At 42.7% G+C, this 18,934-nt stretch overlaps 1 protein-coding gene across 2 annotated transcripts in view; it reads left to right on the top strand.

Moving 5' to 3' along the window:
- Positions 1 to 17,260, top strand: part of LOC129851131 (RING1 and YY1-binding protein-like) — a 31,394-nt gene extending 14,134 nt beyond the window's left edge. The window contains exons 3-5 of one of the 2 annotated variants that reach the window (XM_055917433.1): positions 12,738 to 13,403; positions 13,517 to 13,612; positions 13,949 to 17,260. In XM_055917433.1, the coding sequence (XP_055773408.1) occupies positions 12,738 to 13,403; positions 13,517 to 13,612; positions 13,949 to 14,198 (1,012 nt within the window). In that variant the 3' untranslated portion in view covers positions 14,199 to 17,260. The remainder of the gene's footprint in view (positions 1 to 12,737; positions 13,404 to 13,516; positions 13,613 to 13,948) is intronic. The other variant, XM_055917434.1, reaches the window with a different exon arrangement.
- Positions 17,261 to 18,934: the final 1,674 nt, after the last annotated feature.

Below are 18,934 nucleotides of genomic sequence, written 5' to 3'. Positions count from 1 at the left end.
GAAGACTCGAGGCTGTAATCACTGGCAAAGTTGCTTCAACAAAGTACTAAGTAAATGGTCTCAATACTTATGTAAATGTCATTTTTATTTTTTAATACATTTGCAAAAATGTCTAAACCTGTTTTTGCTTTGTCATTATGGGCTATTGTGTGTGGATTGATGAGAAACAACTTAATTTAATAAATTGTAGAATAAGGATGTAACGTAACAAAATGTGGAAAAGGTCAAGATGTCTGAATACTTTCCGAATGCACTGTATACATTAAGAGAGTGAATGTGTGTGTCCAGGCTGTAGGAAGGGAAGGAGGGACGTGAGTTCTGCTGGGTGTGATGGGTGGGGGTGGGTATGGGGGATGTGTTCACTCAGCCAAGAGTCCTGGGGGATGACAGACTGGAGCACATCATTACCCAGGAAGGGAAGCGCTGGGCAGGCCCTCACACATGCTTCTTACCACCACAACTATCTCTCTGGATCACAACTCTGTGGGTGTCAGTCACTTAACACGAGACAGGGGAGAGGAACAGCTCAGGAGTAGTGTCATCTAGGAAATATATTGGATTGTGTTTATTCAGGCAAGATTGACATTGAATAGGTTACATGTCAATCTGTGTGTAGAATAATTAGTCACTAGGAGACTAGAGCAGTGTTATTTCCATGAAAGCGAATTCGTAGTGTTTGACTAGTATTAAGCACTGTTAGGTTTCTGTAATTGCATGCATTGTTTTTGTTTGGGTCCCGTTGTTTAGTCTACTACATGAAACACTAAGATATTCCTGAGCAGTGTTGCTTGATAACTTGTTGAACTAATTTGAATCAGGCCAACCAAGGACAGCAGCAGCAGGGTTACTGGGTCCAGCAGACTCTGGCAGACAGAGACAAACACAGAGGAGAGATTCTGCAGGTGAGAGCAACCGAATGAGGAATAACAATGGACGGAAGAGTGAAACGCAGCGAGAGAAACCGCACCGAAAAGGTATAGCAGGGAAGAAATGGATGCATATAGAAAAATGGGATTGAAGAGGAAGTGGGTGATACCATGGAGGTAAAGAGAAGGAGAGAGAATGATACCACAGAGGGGGAGAGAGAGTTATAAACAGGAATGCGCTATGGAGCCGCTGATGAAGGGAGCTCATACATGCTTAGTGCTTTCACGACTGGCTGTCAAATCACCCTGATGAGAGGCAGTTTGTAGCCTGAAGGTCAGACATGGGAGGGAATGTCTTTCAGTGGGAGGTTAGACACATGAATGCGTTCTTCATTGAAAAATTGCATAATTTTTTCCCTAAAGTAAATGATATTTATGGACCCCCCCCCCCCCTCGTCAGCTGTCCCGAATAGTGTTGTCTCCCCACATCACCGTGGGAACTAAAATGTCACGCTCAGATGCCTTGTGTTGTGCTCTTCTCTGAGGGAACATAACGGAGGGCTGTGGTAGTGGAGGGGTTTCTGCTGGGGCCCACTTTGTTCACTGAGTACCTGGGGCATGGGGGACAAGCGGAGGCATCCCCCTTGGGGGGGAGCAGTATCCTGTGTCTTGAGGTGATGGATTAATGTTTAATGTCCTTGTCTCTAGCAGGCAGGCAGTGCTGCAGCCGGGAGCTTCTCTCCACTCCAGGTTCTCTCTGCAGGCTCGTACACAGTATAGTACTGGACTGTATTCACCACCGGCTGGAGCCAACAGGCTCCACCCCACTAAGCAGTTCATAGACCGGCTTATGGGAGCTGGGTCCCACAGCTTGTTTAACGTATTACAGAACAGCCAGCTTTGCCTCTCCGCTCCACCAGTCCATCTCTGTGCTGAGGGGTTATTTATTCATAGTGATCAAGGCATGCTACACATTTTTGACACCGACTGCAGCAGCTTGTAAACGTTGGTGCGGAACAAGATGTTGATGCTCTGTTACCATGGTGTAGGGAAGTGTTCTGATCAAACAGAAGCCCAATGGATCACACCATGTTGAATCTGAAGCCTGCGCACAATGTGGCTTTGACAGTAGACAATCCAGTCATGATTAGGTCTACACCGAGGAAGGAAATGCGACTTTTTATACCAAGAGAATTCAACTTGCAGATGGAGCACTCTTGACTAAGAAAAAGGCTATTACATAGCCTGACATTAAATAAGAAAATTAGTAGTTTTCGATTCTGATGTCTTATGACTGCAGTTGGCTGTCCTTGGTAGAGGAAACATTTTTGTCTGTCTCCTCCCTCTTTGAGCTGCCACTGCTGCATGCTCCTGGTCTGTTGCTGGCTGGGAGTTATTGCCTGTCCTACACGCAGCACTCGAAATAAAGAGCCGTGTTAATGAGGGCTTTCCTGTGGTCATCTGTTTCTGTCAATCTGTCACACTGTTCAACCGTATATTATTTGTCTCTATCTTCCACTCTCTCTGTGCTCTTTAGGTAGGAGGCTAATATTGACATGCAGTACTAGTTCTTGGGAAGTCCAGAACTCTTATGATTGGGACAATATAGTGGGTGTGGCTGGCAGTGTAACCATAGTTCTGTCTGCCTGGATTTAGTGTTGTGTTAGTTAGACTCCACACCCATGTATCAAGAAGAATTTAAGTGTCAGTCAGAGAGGAGACGATGTCAATCATTATCTATGGAGGTGTGAAAAGGAGGAAGGTTTTCGATCTAGGCTTATCTGGTGTTTCTCAGTGAAGTGGCTTGGTACAGACTCCTTGGCTATGATGTCCTGCATATTTAAATGTATTAGTCACACTCCAGTCTCCTTTTCACCTCATTTATCACCTGTTTTACTTAACATAGGCACATCTTAATAGGTGCTCAAGGTGTCCTCATAAACCCCCCACTTGTGTCATATTATCTCTTTTGTGCTCTATTGTTCCCGCAAGCAAGGGGGGAGGCTGATGACATCAGAGGGAACCATCAGATCAAATCCTTGAATGGCCTACACCATGAAGTTTCAACTTGTTTAAAAAAAACATTTATGTCTGTAGATTTATTTATACGTGGGATATTGTTTTTCAACAGGAAGAGTAAATATAGCTGGAGTGCGTATTTAAATCTGTTGGCAAGGTGAGTGTGGCCGGCCCATGATCTGGAGCCAGCAAGCAGTGTTAATGGGACACAGAGTGGTGGTGTTCAGAGCAGCGGTGACGTAGCTGGTAAATAAATAATATACTGTACAGCACCACGTGGCAGGCCAACTGGGAGCAGCGCTCCTATCATGCCAGCAACAACTCCATGGCTGAGTTACAGCTGGCACTAAATCATAGCTTAACTATTGGGGCTGTTTCTACTGCCTCTCTCTGAGCTGAGCTCTGCTGCTGCCTCTGACACAAATTTCTGGGTCTGGGACTGGGGTGACGGGCTGAGGAGGCGTGAGATTATCAATCAATCACACTCACTTTCTACCTCCAGCTTTCTGCTAACAGCTTAGCCTGCCACAGGAAATGATTTCTGAGCCCGTCGGACACGGGAACCTGAGAACATGTTTACGAGTGTTTGGGCTGCATGCATCCTGCCAAATCCTGTGATTGATCAGTGACACTTCATGGGGTTAGTACTGCAGTTAGATAGACACATTGTTTTGTGTGCTTGAGTGCGTGTTGCAAAGTGACCTTTGGGGGGGGGGGGGAGACGTCGATCCCCCTCTTCTCTGGAGTGAGTAGGCTAGCTACATGTTGTAGTTCCAGAGCCGTTGCAGCTGTGGTGGGTGGTGCCACTGGGCCCTGCTCATCAGCATTCATCACCGTCTACATGTTGATTGGAGCGTGTCGGTGCGCTACGTCATGACGCCATAAGCGATTGGTAGCCTTTTTATTGGCTGGTCCCCCATGAGGGATAGAGGGTGGGTTCTCTGTCTGTTGCAGAACGGGGATAGACAGTTTGTGGGGATATGGTGGGAGCACTGGGAATTAGAGAGGTGGAGAGAGATGTGAGATGATATCTGGGACGTGTGAACTCTGAGTTAACTTCTTTGGGCTGCAAGCCCGAAGCCGGGCACAATATGACAACAGCCACTTCAAGTGCAGGGCGCGAAATTCAAAATATATTTTTTTGAAATATTTAACTTTCACACATTAACAAGTCCAATACAGCATATGAAAGATAAACATCTTGTGAATCCAGCCAATATGTCCGATTTTTAAAATGTTTTACAGCGAAAACACCACATATTTATGTTAGCTCACCACCAAATACAAAAAAGGACAGACATTTTTCACAGCACAGGTAGCATGCACAAAGCCAACCTAACTAACCAAGAACCAACCAAACTAACCAAGAAACAACTTCATCAGATGACAGTCTTATAACATGTTATACAATAAATCTGTTTTGTTCGAAAAATGTGCATATTTGAGGTATAAATCAGTTTTACATTGCAGCTACCATCACAGCTACCGTCACAAATAGGACCGAAGCAGCCAGAGTAATTACAGACACCAACGTCAAATACCTAAATACTCATCATAAAACATTTCTGAAAAATCGATGGTGTATAGCAAATTAAAGACAAACATCTTGTGAATCCAGCCAATATTTCCGATTTTTTTTAAAGTGTTTTACAGCGAAAACACAATATAGCATTATATTAGCTTACTACAATAGCCTACCACACTACCGCATTCATTCATCAAGGCACGTTAGCGATAGCAATAGGCACGTTAGCGATAGCGAATAAACCAGCAAAAGATATATAATTTTTGACTAACCTTGATAAGCTTCATCAGATGACAGTCCTATAACATCAGGTTATACATACACTTATGTTTTGTTAGAAAATTTGCATATTTAGAGCTGAAATCAGTGGTTATACATTGTGCTAACGTAGCATCTTTTTCCCAGAATGTGTGGATATTTTTATGACACCAGAAACTATTCTGACCAAATACATAAACGTTACTAAAAAATACATGTTGTATAGGAAATGATAGATACACTAGTTCTTAATGCAATCGCCGTGTTAGAATTCTAAAAATAACTTCATTACGACATGCAGCTTAGGTATAGCAAGAGTTCCCAAAATCTGGGCGCAAACGACTATTTCACATGTTCGACAGATATATGAAATAGCATCATAAAATGGGTCCTACTTTTGACGATCTTTCATCAGAATGTTGTACAAGGGGTCCTTTGTCGGGAACAATCGTTGTTTGGATTTAGAATGTCCTCTTCTCCAGTCAATTAGCACGGAAAGCTAGCAAAGTGGCTCGAAGCTCTCCTTCCTGAACAAAGGCACACAACGCAACACGCCTGACGTCCCGAAAAAATTTCAATAATCTAATAAAACTATATTGAAAAAACATACTTTACAATGATATTGTCACATGTATCAAATAAAATCAAAGCTGGAGATATTAGTCGTCCATAACGACAGCTTATCAGAAGGCAAATCCAGGTCCCTTCACGCACTCTCCAGAAAACAGGAAACTGGTGACACGTCATACAAAGAGCATTTATTCGAGCCCAGATCAAGTTACACACTCCATTTCTTCTCTCACTGCTTGTCGACATCTAGTGGAAGACGTATAAAGTGCATGTATTCTAATAAATATCAAGGACCTTTATAGGCAGGCCCTAGAACAGAGCATCGAATTCAGATTTTCCACTTCCTGTCAGGAAGTTTGCTGCAAAAGGAGTTCTGTTTTACTCAGATATAATTCAAACGGTTTTAGAAACTAGAGTGTTTTCTATCCAATAGTAATAATAATATGCATATTGTACGAGCAAGAATTGAGTACGAGGCCGTTTGAAATGGGCACCTTTTATCCGGCTACGCAATACTGCCCCTGCAGCCCAAACAGGTTAAACCACTCCAGCAGCCTTGTGAAAACCACTCTCCTTTCCACAGACAGACCTCTTCAGCCATGCATCATTAACAATGTACCCAACCAAATTAGACAGAAAATGAACCATCTCAAACCTGAGGGCCATGTTGTCTAAAATATGTCTTGGCCAGCGCCAGCTGGAACAGCCTCACTCAGTTATCAAGTTTCTGCTCATGTTTTACTTTTTTTAATTGAACCTTAAACTAGGCAAGTCGGTTAAGAACAAATTCTTATTTACAATGAGGGCCTAGGAACAGTGGGTTAGGGGCAGAAGGACAGATTTTTACTTTGTCAGCTTGGGGATTCGATCTAGCAACCTTTCGGTTACTGGCCCAATACTCTAACCACTAGGCTACCTGCCGCCCCTGAACCTGATCCACTTAACTTCTTATGGCTGGGGGCAGTATTGAGTAGCTTGGATGAATAAGGTGCCCAGAGTAAACTGCCTGCTACTCAGGCCCAGAAGCTAATATATGCATATTATTGGTATATTTGGATAGAAAACACTCTGAAGTTTCTAAAACTGTTTGAATGATGTCTGTGAGTATAACAGAACTCATATGGCAGGCGAAAACCTGAGAGAAAATCCAACCAGGAAGTGGGAAATCTGAGGTTTGTAGTTTTTCAACTCATCGCCTATCGAATATACAGTGGGATATTGGTCATATTGCACTTCCCAAGGCTTCCACTAGATGTCAACAGTCTTTAGGACCTTGTTTGATGCTTCTACTGTGAAGGCGGGGGAATGAGGGCTCTTTGAGCCATGGGTCTGGCAGAGTGCCATGAGCTGACCACGCGCGTTCACGTGAGAGTTAGACCTGTGTACCATCGCATTTCTACAGACAAAGGAATTCTCCGGTTGGAACATTATTAAAGATTTATGTTAAACATCCTAAAAATTGATTCTATACTTCATTTGACATGTTTCTACGAACTGTAATATGACTTTTCGTCTGAACTTTCGCATGGACTTGCCCGCGCGTCGTGAGTTTGGATTGTGTACTGAATGAGCGAACAAAAAGGAGTTATTTGGACATAAATGATGGACTTTATGGAACAAATCAAACATTTATTGTGGAAATGGGATTCCTGGGAGTGCATTCTGATGAAGATCATCAAAGGTAAGTGAATATTTATAATGCTATTCTGACTTCTGTTGACTCCGCAACATGGCGGATATCTGTATGGCTTGTTTGGGCTCTGAGCGCTGTACTCAGATTATCTTCTTATGGCTACAATCCCGGTAACGGGATGATATGACAACAGCCAGTGAAAGTGCAGGGCGCCAAATGCAAAACAACAAATCTCATAATTAAAATTCCTCAGACATACATGTTTCTTATACCATTTTAAAGGTAATCTTGTTAACTTCTTCGGGGTAGGGGGCAGCATTTTCACTTTTGGATAAATAGCGTGCCCAATTTCAACTTCCTTCTACTCATCCCCAGAATATAAGATATGCATATTATTAGTAGATTTGGATAGAAAACACTGAAGTTTCTAAAACTGTTTGAATCATGTCTGTGAGCATAACAGAACTTATGTAGCAGGCAAAACCCAGAGGACAAACCATTCAGAATTTTTATTTTTGAGGTCACTGTCTTTCAATGAGTTTTCATTGGGACACCAGATTTCTAAGGGACTTGTTTGCAGTTCCTACCGCTTCCACTGGATGTCACCAGTCTTTGGAAATTGGTTGAGGTTATTCCTTTGTGTAATGAAGAAGTACGGCCATGGTAAAGGAGGGTCACTTAAAGTAAATTGTTTGAGAGAGGCACATTACCAAAAAAGTTGCGTCAGTTTGTTTTCTTTTTGTATTGAACACAGATCACCCCGTCTTCAAATTGATCGATTATTAACGTTTAAAAATACCTAACGTTGTATTACAAAAGTAGTTTGAAATGTTTTGGTCAAGTTTACATGTAAATTGATATATTTTGTAGTGACTGCGCAGGTTTTTCTGGATGAAACGCGCCAAATAAATTAAAATTTTGGATATATATCGACGGAATTAATCGAACAAAAGGACCATTTGTGATGTTTATGGGACATATTGGAGTGCCAACAAAATAATTTCGTCAAAGGTAAGGCATGAATTATATTTTTATTTCTGCGTTTTGTGTTGTGCCTGCAGTGGTGAAATATGCTACACTCTTTGTTTACTGTTGTGCTATCATCAGACAATAACATCTTATGCTTTCAGCGAAAAGCCTTTTTTAAATCTGACATGTAGGCTGGATTCACAACAAGTGTAGCTTTAATTTGGTATCTTACATGTGTGATTTAATGGAAGTTTGATTTTTATATCATTTTATTTGAATATGGCGCTCTGTATTTTCCCTGGCTATTGGCCAGGTGGGACGATTGCGTCCCACCTACCCCAGAGAGGTTAATCCCACCAAAGTGTCTGATTTCAAATATGCTTTTCAGCGAAAGCACTACAAACGATTGTTAGGTCACACCAAACCACAATAAGCACAGCCATTTTTCCAGCGAAAGATAGCAGTCTCAAAAAGCCGAAATATAGCTAAAATGAATCACTAACCTTTGATCTTCATCAGATGACACTCATAGGACTTCATGTTACACAATACATGCATGTTTTGTTTGATAAAGTTCATATTTATATAAAAAAAATCGGCGTTTACATTGGCGCGTTACATTCACTAGTTCCAAAACCACCAAGTGATTTTGCGTAGCCACATCGTTTCAACAGAAATACTCATCATAAATGTAGATGATAATACAAGTTATAAACATGGAAATATAGATATACCTCTCCTTAATGCAACCGCTGTCAGATAAAAAATAAAAAAAACTTTACGGAAAAAGCAAACCATGCAATAATCTGAGACGGAGGTCAGAACAAGAGTCAAATTAGCCAACAGAAACCAGAAATGACATGATAAATATTCCCTTCGATGATCTTCATCAGAATGCACTCCCAGGAATCCCAGGTCCACAATAAATGCTTGATTTCTTTTCCCCCGATAATGTCCGTTATTTATGTCCAGTTAGCGCGTTTGGTAAACAATTCCAAAGTCACAAAGCGCGTTCACTAAAACGTGACGAAATGTCCAAAAGTTCAGTAACAGTCAGAAACATGTCAAACGATGTATTGAATCAATCTTTAGAATGTTGTTCAAATAAATCTTGAATAATGTTCCAACCGGAGAATTACATTGACTTCAGATGAGCGACGGAACGGAGCTGCCTTTTATGTGAAGGCGCATGGTGAAAGAATGTTCACCTCATGGCAGTGGTGACTCATTCCTGTCTCCTTCGGCCCCCCTTCACGGTAGAGTGATCAGACAAAGTTCTACCGATTGTTGACATCTAGTGGAAGCCGTAGGAAGTGAACTCATTCATATCTCTCTGTGATTTCAATGGGATCTTGGTTGAAACTCGACCAGTCTCAGAATTTCCACTTCCTGTTTAAAGTTATTTTTTATTTTTTATTTGACACAGCGGTTGCATTAAGGAGAAGTTTATCTAAAGTTCCATGCATAACAATTGTATCTTCTATCAATGTATATTATTAGTATTTCTGTAAATTGATGTGGCTCTCTGCAAAATCCCCGGATGTTTTGGAGGCAAAACATTACTGAACATAACGCACCAATGTAAACTATGATTTTTGGATATAAATATGAACTTTATCGAACAAAACATACATGTATTGTGCAACATGAAGTCCTATGAGTGTCATCTGATTAAGATCATCAAAGATTAGTGATTAATTTAATCTCTTTCTGCTTTTTGTGACTCCTCTCTTTGACTGGAAAAATGGCTGTGTTTTTCTGTGACTAGGTACTGACCTAACTTAAAGATAAGACTCTGAGAGAGAGCCTCAGTCAGTACCTCATCTGTATTGCAGTCAACAGGTAGGCTAAATTTTCTATGAGCCAGACAAAGCTTGTTTATCAGTTCAGTCTGAGGCTTAGAGAGGAGCATCAGAAATTATGGAAGTCCCCATCTGTCCTCAGACCTTCAGAGTTCCTTTAATCGTGACTCCCTGAACAGCTAGGCAATAAAGAGGACTTCCTGCCAATGCAGTAGATGCGATGGGGGAGGCAATACCATCTTTGCCATGGGTGGATGTGCCTCCCGAGTAACTGGCAAACCATGCACCATTCTGGGGTGGGTGGGTCGGTGCGTACGTGTCTGGTTTACGCTGGTATTTCTCACGGAGCTGTGATTCTCTGGCCTGTCGAGAGTCAGGTCTTTGAGCCTGTGTCTCACTCTCTGGTCTTCTGTCTCTGCCCCCTGAGACCCTGCTCTGATTTTAAGTACGGACTTAAAATATGCTGTCCTTACAGTTGACTCGTGTTTTAGGAGAATAAACTGTTTTTCATAACACCCGTTGTAACCTCTCAGGTGGAAGAGTGATGAGCTTCCACTGAGCCTTTCATCCTAGAGCTTTGTATTCATCCACGGAGACACTAATTGTCTCCCTCTGATTTACGACGCATTTGCCTGCTGAATGTGAATGGTTTGGCTCAAAAAGAATAGGATAGGTGTGGGTGTGAGAGAGACCACAGAGAGCAACAGTGACTTCATTCTGCTTGCTCTGGTTGGTGCACCAGCTAGTCAATCAATCAAGTTTATTTTATATAGCCCTTCGTACATCAGCTAATGTCTCGAAGTGCTGTACAGAGACCCAGCCTAAAACCCCAAACAGCTAGAATGCAGGTGTAGAAGCACGGTGGCTAGGAAAAACTCCCTAGAAAGGCCGAAACCTAGAGAGGAACCAGGCTATGAGGGGTGGCCAGTCCTCTTCTGGCTGTGCCGGGTGGAGATTATAACAGAACTATGCCAAGATGTTCAAAAATGTTCATAAGTGACAAGCATGGTCAAATAATAATCATGAATAATATTCAGTTGGCTTTTCATAGCCGATTTAAGAGTTGAAAAACAACATGTCTGGGACAGGTGGCGGTACCATAACCGCAGGCAGAACAGCAGCAAGGCCAGGTGGACTGGGGACAGCAAGGAGCCACCACGCCCGGCAGTCCCGACGTATGGTCCCAGGGCTCAGGTCCTCCGAGAGAAAGAAAGAGAGAAGGAGAAAATTACAGAGAGCCAAGATTTTCAAAATGTTCATAAATGACAAGCATGGTCAAATAATAATCAGGAATAAATCTGTTGGCTTTTCATAGCCGATCATTAAGAGTTGAAAACAGCAGGTCTGGGACAGGTAGGGGTTCCGTAACCGCAGGCAGAACCGTTGAAACTGGAATAGCAGCAAGGCCAGGCGGACTGGGGGCAGCAGGGAGTCGTCATGCCCGGTAGTCCTGACGTATGGTCCTAGGGCTCAGGTCCTCCGAGAGAGAGAAAGAAAGAAAGAGAGAAAGAGAGAATTAGAGAGAGCATACTTAAATTCACACAGGACACTGGATAAGACAGGAGAAGTACTCCAGGTATAACCAACTGACCCTAGCCCCCCGACACAAACTACTGCAGCATAAATACTGGAGGCTGAGACAGGAGCGGTCAGGAGACACTGTGGCCCCATCTGATGATACCCCCGGACAGGGCCAAATAGGAAGGATATAACCCCACCCACTTTGCCAAAGCACAGCCCCCGCACCACTGGAGGGATATCTTCAACCACCAACTTATAATCCTGAGACAAGGCTGAGTATAGCCAACAAAGATCTCCACCACAGCACAAACCAAGGGGGGGCGCCAACCCAGACAGGAAGATCACGTCAGTAACTCAACCCACTCAAGTGACGCACCCCTCCCAGGGACGGCATGAAAGAGCACCAGTAAGCCAGTGACTCAGACCCTGAACAGGGTTAGAGGCAGAGAATCCCAGTGGAGAGAGGGGAACCGGCCAGGCAGAGACAGCAAGGGCGGTTCGTTGCTCCAGAGCCTTTCCGTTCACCTTCACACTCCTGGGCCAGACTACACTCAATCATATGACCTACTGAAGAGATAAGTCTTCAGTAAAGACTTAAAGGTTGAGACCGAGTCTGCGTCTCTCACATGGGTAGGCAGACTGTTCCATAAAAATGGAGATCTATAGGAGAAAGCCCTGCCTCCCGCTGTTTGCTTAGAAATTCTAGGGACAATTAGGAGGCCTGCGTCTTGTGACCGTAGCCTACGTATTGGTATGTACGGCAGGACCAACTCGGAAAGATAGGTAGGAGCAAGCCCATGTAACGCTTTATAGGTTAACAGTAAAACCTTGAAATCAGCCCTTGCCTTAACGGGAAGCCAGTGTAGGGAAGCTAGCACTGGAGTAATATGATCAAATTTCTTGGTTCTAGTCAGGATTCTAGCAGCCGTATTTAGCACTAACTGAAGTTTATTTAGTGCTTTATCCGGGTAGCCGGAAAGTAGAGCATTGCAGTAGTCTAACCTAGAAGTAACAAATGCATGGATTAATTTTTCTGCATCATTTTTGGACAGAAAATTTCAGATTTTTGCAATGTTATGTAGATGGAAAAAAGCTGTCCTTGAAACAGTCTTGATATGTTCGTCAAAAGAGAGATCAGGGTCAAGAGTAACGCCGAGGTCCTTCAGTCAGCTTGAGTGAGCGGCTGCACGTCCCTGTGGATCCCAGTCTAACAAATGGGGCCAACGCTGCAGTAATCAGATTAGAGGACGTAAATGACGGGCTGCAAATGTCCCACCTTGTGATCCCCCACATTCATTTTATTACAGCACTGAGCTAATGAGATTACCCTTCAACCAGACCAGCCGACCAAGAGCTGTCACTTACAGCCAGCCAGCCAGCCTGTGGCTCAATCCACCAACTCCTTATAAGATGATTGTGTGTGTGTGTGTGTGTGTGTGTGTGTGTGTGTGTGTGTGTGTTGCTATGCGGTCAGTCAGGGGCTGTCGTCATGTCAGCCCCTGACTGGCCCTGAGTGAGCCCAGCCTAGAGACGCTGCTGCCTGCTAATCCCTGTTTGTTCCCTGTTTTCTACAGGAAACCCAGGATCAACTCACAGCTGGTGGCCCAGCAGGTGGCTCAGCAGTACGCCACGCCTCCCCCACCCAAGAAGGAGAGGAAGGAGAGGCCTGAGAGGGAGCACGACCCAGACGGGGATCTGGTGGATGGGGAGGGGGAGCACCATGAGGGAGTGCGTCCGGAGAGAGTGAGGCCAGATGAAGGAGAACCTCCTCTGGATAAGGGCAGGAAGGAGACACCGGACAATGACAAAGCAGAGAAAGTGAAAGAGGTGAAAGCAGAGGAGGAGAAAGAGGAGGAGAAAGTGAAAGAGGAGAAAGAGATCAGCCCAACCAGGCCCATCACCAAGAAACTCAACCTCAAGGAGATCAGCCCAACCAGGCCCATCACCAAGAAACCCAGCCTCAAGGAGATCAGCCCAACCAGGCCCATCACCAAGAAACACAGCCTCAAGGAGATCAGCCCAACCAGGCCCATCACCAAGAAACCGAGCCTCAAGGAGATCAGCCCAACCAGGCCCATCACCAAGAAACCCAGCCTCAAGGAGATCAGCCCAACCAGGCCCATCACCAAGAAACCCAACATCAAAGAGATCAGCCTAGCCAGGCCCATCACCAAGAAACCCAACAAAGAGATCAGCCTAGCCAGGCCCATCACCAAGAAACCCAACATCAAAAAGATCAGGTCAGTGTGTAGTTAAAGAAATAACATGTCTGTACAGAGTCAGTGTTTGTTTAAGCATCATCTCTCTATAGACATGAACTTTACTAATGTAACTCCTGTGCTTGCCTGTGCAGACCCAAGACAGATATTCACCAGAGTCCACCTAGTGATAAACACAGTGTACAATCTGGAAAGTCAACAACCAAGACCAACAACTCGCACATCTCCAGGTGGGTCATACTTCTCTCTGCTACTAGTACTGAGAGTATCTTGCCATTGGACATTGTGAAAATCTGTCATGGCATTTAAATTGCCACTCGTACAAGCTATTCTTAAATGCCAATTTTGGGAAAAATCTAGTTATTCATAAATTATATTTGTATGTTCTACACCCACTCTCACTTTCTGCCTCTTACTTCTGGTTGATCTTGTTATTGCTCACGTTGTTGTTGGAATGAGCAGTTGGGTCTAATCACTCACACTGGGCTGGCCACGTCTATTGTTGTATCTTAGTAAGGCAGTTTTATCAATGTAATTCTAACCCTGTGTTTCCCCCTGCTGACTAGGCCCAAACTGAAGAATATTGACCGGAGCACTGCCCAGCAGCTAGCGATAACGGTGGGGAACGTGACGGTCATCATAACAGACTTTAAGGAGAAGACCCGCTCCTCCTCCACATCCTCGTCCACCGTGACATCCAGCGCAGGCTCTGAGCAGCAGCATCAGAGTTCCGGCTCCGAGAGCATGGACAAAAGCTCGACTCGCACCTCCACTCCCAAAGGAGAGCTTTCTGTGGGGCACGATGAGTCCTTCTGAGCCCTCCAGTCCAGGTGCTCTGAGAGGACTCTGTGGATGGGATCCCTTAGGGGGAGATATTTCACCATCCTACTGCTGCCCTACCCCCTGCATCCACCTCCATTCCATCACCATCCCTGGATGCTGAGAGAGCTCGCTGATTGGAGCAGCCCCAGCGTGTGCCTGATGGTTAACGTCTAACCATGGGTACACGTTGTGCATGGCCCATGCGGGAGAGTGGGGCTGACAGGAATAATGTATTGTTTTATATCTGTATGTGGATGTGCGGCTGATTCAACATTTTTGTTTTTGTATAAAGAATATCTGCACAATAACCACCATTTTAACAACTCTGAAATATTATTACCCTTATTTATTACTTGTTTCACCTGTATACTTTTAGACTTCTTTTGTTGAGGCTTCGCTTTGTAGTGCTACCTATCGCTCCCTTTGACACTAGTTTTGATGGTTGTACTGGTAGGATAGGACAAGGCTTGATACACCCACACAATGGTGCTAGATAGAGACAGACTGTGAAACAGTTTCCAACGTGGGACTGTCGTTCACACAATACAACAAAGTACTAATAACCCGGAAATTCTCTCGCTCTTTCTCTCGTCCACTCTTTCTCACACTATCACTCTCCTACAGTGAGAGTGTGGACCTCTGTGTTGTCTGGTCTTTCAGGTTGATATGTAGAGGTCAATGTGCAGCATAAAAAGGTAACCTGTTTGATTTGAAAATCCTACGATGTAAACTCAACACACCCAAAACCTTTTCTTCTAGCTTTCTTTGTCTATGATTTAGTTTGATATAGAATTGATCTTTATACAGTCAGTGTCTCCTGTCCTTAACTGTATAGTGTAGGCTATTGTGAAAAACACTACTGTTGTTGATGTTTTTTGCATTCCGTCGCTTCAATATTGGTTAGCCATTTAAGGGATTGATTGGTACCCTCTGCTTTGAGACAGGTTTGTTTCTGTAATGACTGAAGGAAAGGTAAAGTTTAGATCCACCTGTTAAGACCAGAGTTTGAACTGTAATATAGTGATTCCCTGTACCGTTTCTAATATCCAGCTGACGCTAAGGGACTTCAGCTTGTAATAAGTCCTAGCTAACGTTTAGCCTACTAATCTTCTTTTCGAATTCTGTTTACAAAGTTGTCATTTTCCAGTCCATTTTGTGCAAATGCCTGGACAGATTGAGAATTGATTTGAGTGACTTATTCTGATAAGATATATTTAAGACTCCAATATGTAGGCAAATGAAGGCAGAAACATTGCAAGTAGATGATATAATAGAATATTGCATTTTGTTTTGAATTTTCAAAGCAGTTACAGCTTACCTAAATAACCAATTAAATGGTTCTAATTCTCCTTTAGACAAATATAGACAAACAATTTCCTCTTAACTGTAATAAATTGTATAAAGAATAAATGTGTATATGATATCTTAGTTTTATTTATTGAAGGACCAAAGGAATTTCATAATGACATGATACATAGACAAATGAATAACAATTTGAGATGCAATTATAAAATGTGTGAAATGAAATACATTTTAAATAAAGACTAATATAATCCATTTTAATGGTGTAATTATTTTCCACTTTTTTACCAACTCAACTTTTTCATAAACCTGAGGATCAGCAAAACTTGACATGTTTTCTGAGCTATATTGAACACCTAACCATTATTTCAATCACAAGTGTCTACTCGGAGAACACAAGTTAGTTGCTCAGTGAACACTAGACTAGAGGCAATGAGAACCAGTCATTAAGCAGTGAGCTGTATTGAACTCTGCAGTGTTTCCAGACATGGAAAACCCTGTGATCTGAGCCTCTGCTCCGCTCCACTGTCCTCAGTATAGTATCTGCCCCTGCAGAGACCCAATTGGCCTGAGCAGGCTAGTTTAATCTCTCCCTACAGACCTCTAAAGCAGGTCAGGCAAGTTGGGCATGCCCTTCCAATTTACTATGACCATGAGTCTATAGGGCAAGTGTTGAGGTAAAGGCTTTACTGTCTATTTTCAGTTGTAGAGAATATAATCATATTTGTGTAGTGTGAATAAGCAATGTTTGTTGTCCAATAAGCATACGTTGTAACTTCAGACTCCTCCATGAGTTTCATTTTGCTGTTCAGCCGTATGATTATATGTAATATGTATTTAAACTTACATTTTTTGCAAAGATATGGAGTCTAGACTGAACGAGGGAAGATATGCAAAATGCAATGTGAACAGGATTATTGAGGTGTCTGGCTGAGATATAAAGAAAATTATGTTATCAATCATTTTTAATGAGAATATTAACTCTTTGCTTTGTAATGCAATCTAGAAGAAATTGGCCTAAAAAGCTATCTTTCACATGCCTTACCCGCAACCATATTCACTTGACTGACTTCTGTGACATTATTATATAATTGATTAATTGTATGTTAAATTATTGAAAAATGGGCATTTTGTAAACTTTGCTTGTATGTATAATTTATAATTGTGCAAGAGCCATCGTGAGAATAATGGCATTGAAGCTGAACAGTTTTCTTTGTTTCTTTTACGCGCAAGCAGTTATGTTCTTGTGTGCGACCAGTAACCTTAATTTACTGTGTAAAGATGGTTACATTTTTTAGCTTTGTTTGTCAGAGACCCAAATATAGAATGCTTGTTTACTGACTATAACATTAATCTCGTGAATTTCCAATTTAAATGTATTATACAAGCTCTTTTCATTTTCCTCTATTACAATGTCTTGTACAATGCTTTTAAAGGTAATGCTCAGTAAAAGTATGTAGGGTCAGTATATTTATACCTTTTTTTGCTTTCTGTTTCCTTACTACTAGCTGATGTGTCATTGGTCACCCTGTGAGATGGTGCCATTACTTCCATAATGTGGATATGTATGGAGCGAATTTCACAGGATCACCGCTTCTTGTCTACTAGCTTATACAATGTTGAATAATACATGTTACCTGGCATGTGCACGACTTTACGCTTATTGGCTATCTTATAATTTCCTCTGCTTCAAATAGAAATGTCTATTTATGCATTTTAAGTGTAGTTTTTCACAAATAAAATTGTTAAAGTTATCTATTCCTTGGGTGTTTTTGTAAAATGTTTCTTCCTCAGATTGAGCAAGGTGACCTGAGCTGTAGCTTCCATTTTTTATCAGTCATATCTGGCTGCATTCACAGATCAGCCATCACGACCGTCTCCCACACTGTCACTGATTGAGATGTCTAAGTGTATGAGGGAGGGAGGTGAGAGTGGGGCTGTTTGAGGGGGACAGTGCAGTGACACGAGACACGGGGATCCTTACACGTAGACGCTCCCAGGCAAGTCTGCTAGGGAGCACCTTCCTCCCTAGAGGCTGTTTCGCAGAGCAGCAGGTCAGTGGAGCTCTTTCAGACAGTGGGATGAGGCTGAGCTCAGAGCAGAAGCAGCAGCCCTCTGCTGTCTCATAACCTGGATGACAATATGTTACGAATTTGCAAAACGTGTTAGGAATTCTAGCTAGATGACTAACGTTAGCTACCTGGTTAACGTTTGCTAGGCTAGTGGTTAGGGTTACGTTTTGGAGTTAGGTTAAAGGGTTAAGGTTAGGGGAAGGGTTAGCTAAAAGGGTTAAGTTTAGGCAAGGGTTAGGATTAGGTTTAGTTAACATGCTAAGTAGTTGCAAAATAGCTAAAAATAAGTAAGTAAGCAGTTGAAAAGTTGCTCATTAGCTGAAATGCTAAAGTTGTCCTTGACGAGAATCAAACGTGCAACCTTTTGGTTGCTAGACGTTCATGTTATACACCCAACCATCCACTCCGACCAACCAACCTACTTTAGTTTTTGCCTTAAGTAACCATCTGTATTATGTAACCATACCAACCATAACATATCATACTAATTTGAGTGTCCCGTGTTCAAGTTTACTATGTTATGTCTACTCTGAGACCAGGCTTCTCAACTAAATATAAAGAGCAACTAAGTAGAATTTTACACATAAATCATAAAACCTTGCTGCCCTTTCTCCTATTCCACCTGTTGTGGCTCTAGTCTCAGATTGTGCAGTAGTTATTGTGGTTCAGTACAGTCCTTGTAAAGTCTTTGGGCTATCCAGTGACAGGGTGGTTCTCCAATCCCAAATATTTTGATGGTACGGTAATGGCTAATTTAACATGTAGAGATTAGGCAGAAAATATATTGTATTTTAATGATTCTCAAGACATAAAGTGTAGTCTGTTTAGCGTGTTAGCTAAACGGGGAATCCAGAGCATTGGTAGAACACCAGTTTGATTAAGTGGATATGAGACAAAGTATTGTACATGATCTGCAAAATGTGGAAACACTAATCTGCTTCCAAACATAATCAATGGTAGCCTAGTCTTAAAGCAAGGCCATGGGCGGATTGGCTGTCTGGCAATTCTGGCAAATGCTAGAATGGCTGGACCATCTTTTAGTAGGGTGGGCTGGTCAAAATGTACCCCAAAAATTAGATGTAGAAAAGGATAATTGACACGGCTGGCGGCCCATGAGCCTGTTTAAAAAAACAACTTTTGTGCTATTTCTCTATTGTCACAATAATCTATATTAAGTACATGGCTGACCAGTTGGCAACGGCCGGCCCCCCGCCAAGATCGCCTGCCCCAGTATTCTGATTGGCTGAGATAAGGTGGTGCAAATTCACATTCAAAGTCAAACGCATATCATCAAAGAGAGTGAAACCCGCTCTGATTGTCAGTCGCTCAGTCCCCCCCAAAAATTGAGTGTTGCCG

The sequence above is a fragment of the Salvelinus fontinalis genome, chromosome 3 (genome assembly GCF_029448725.1).
Source record: "Salvelinus fontinalis isolate EN_2023a chromosome 3, ASM2944872v1, whole genome shotgun sequence".
NCBI classification, from domain to species: Eukaryota; Metazoa; Chordata; class Actinopteri; order Salmoniformes; family Salmonidae; genus Salvelinus; species Salvelinus fontinalis.
This window is presented reverse-complemented; position numbering and strand designations above follow the sequence as displayed.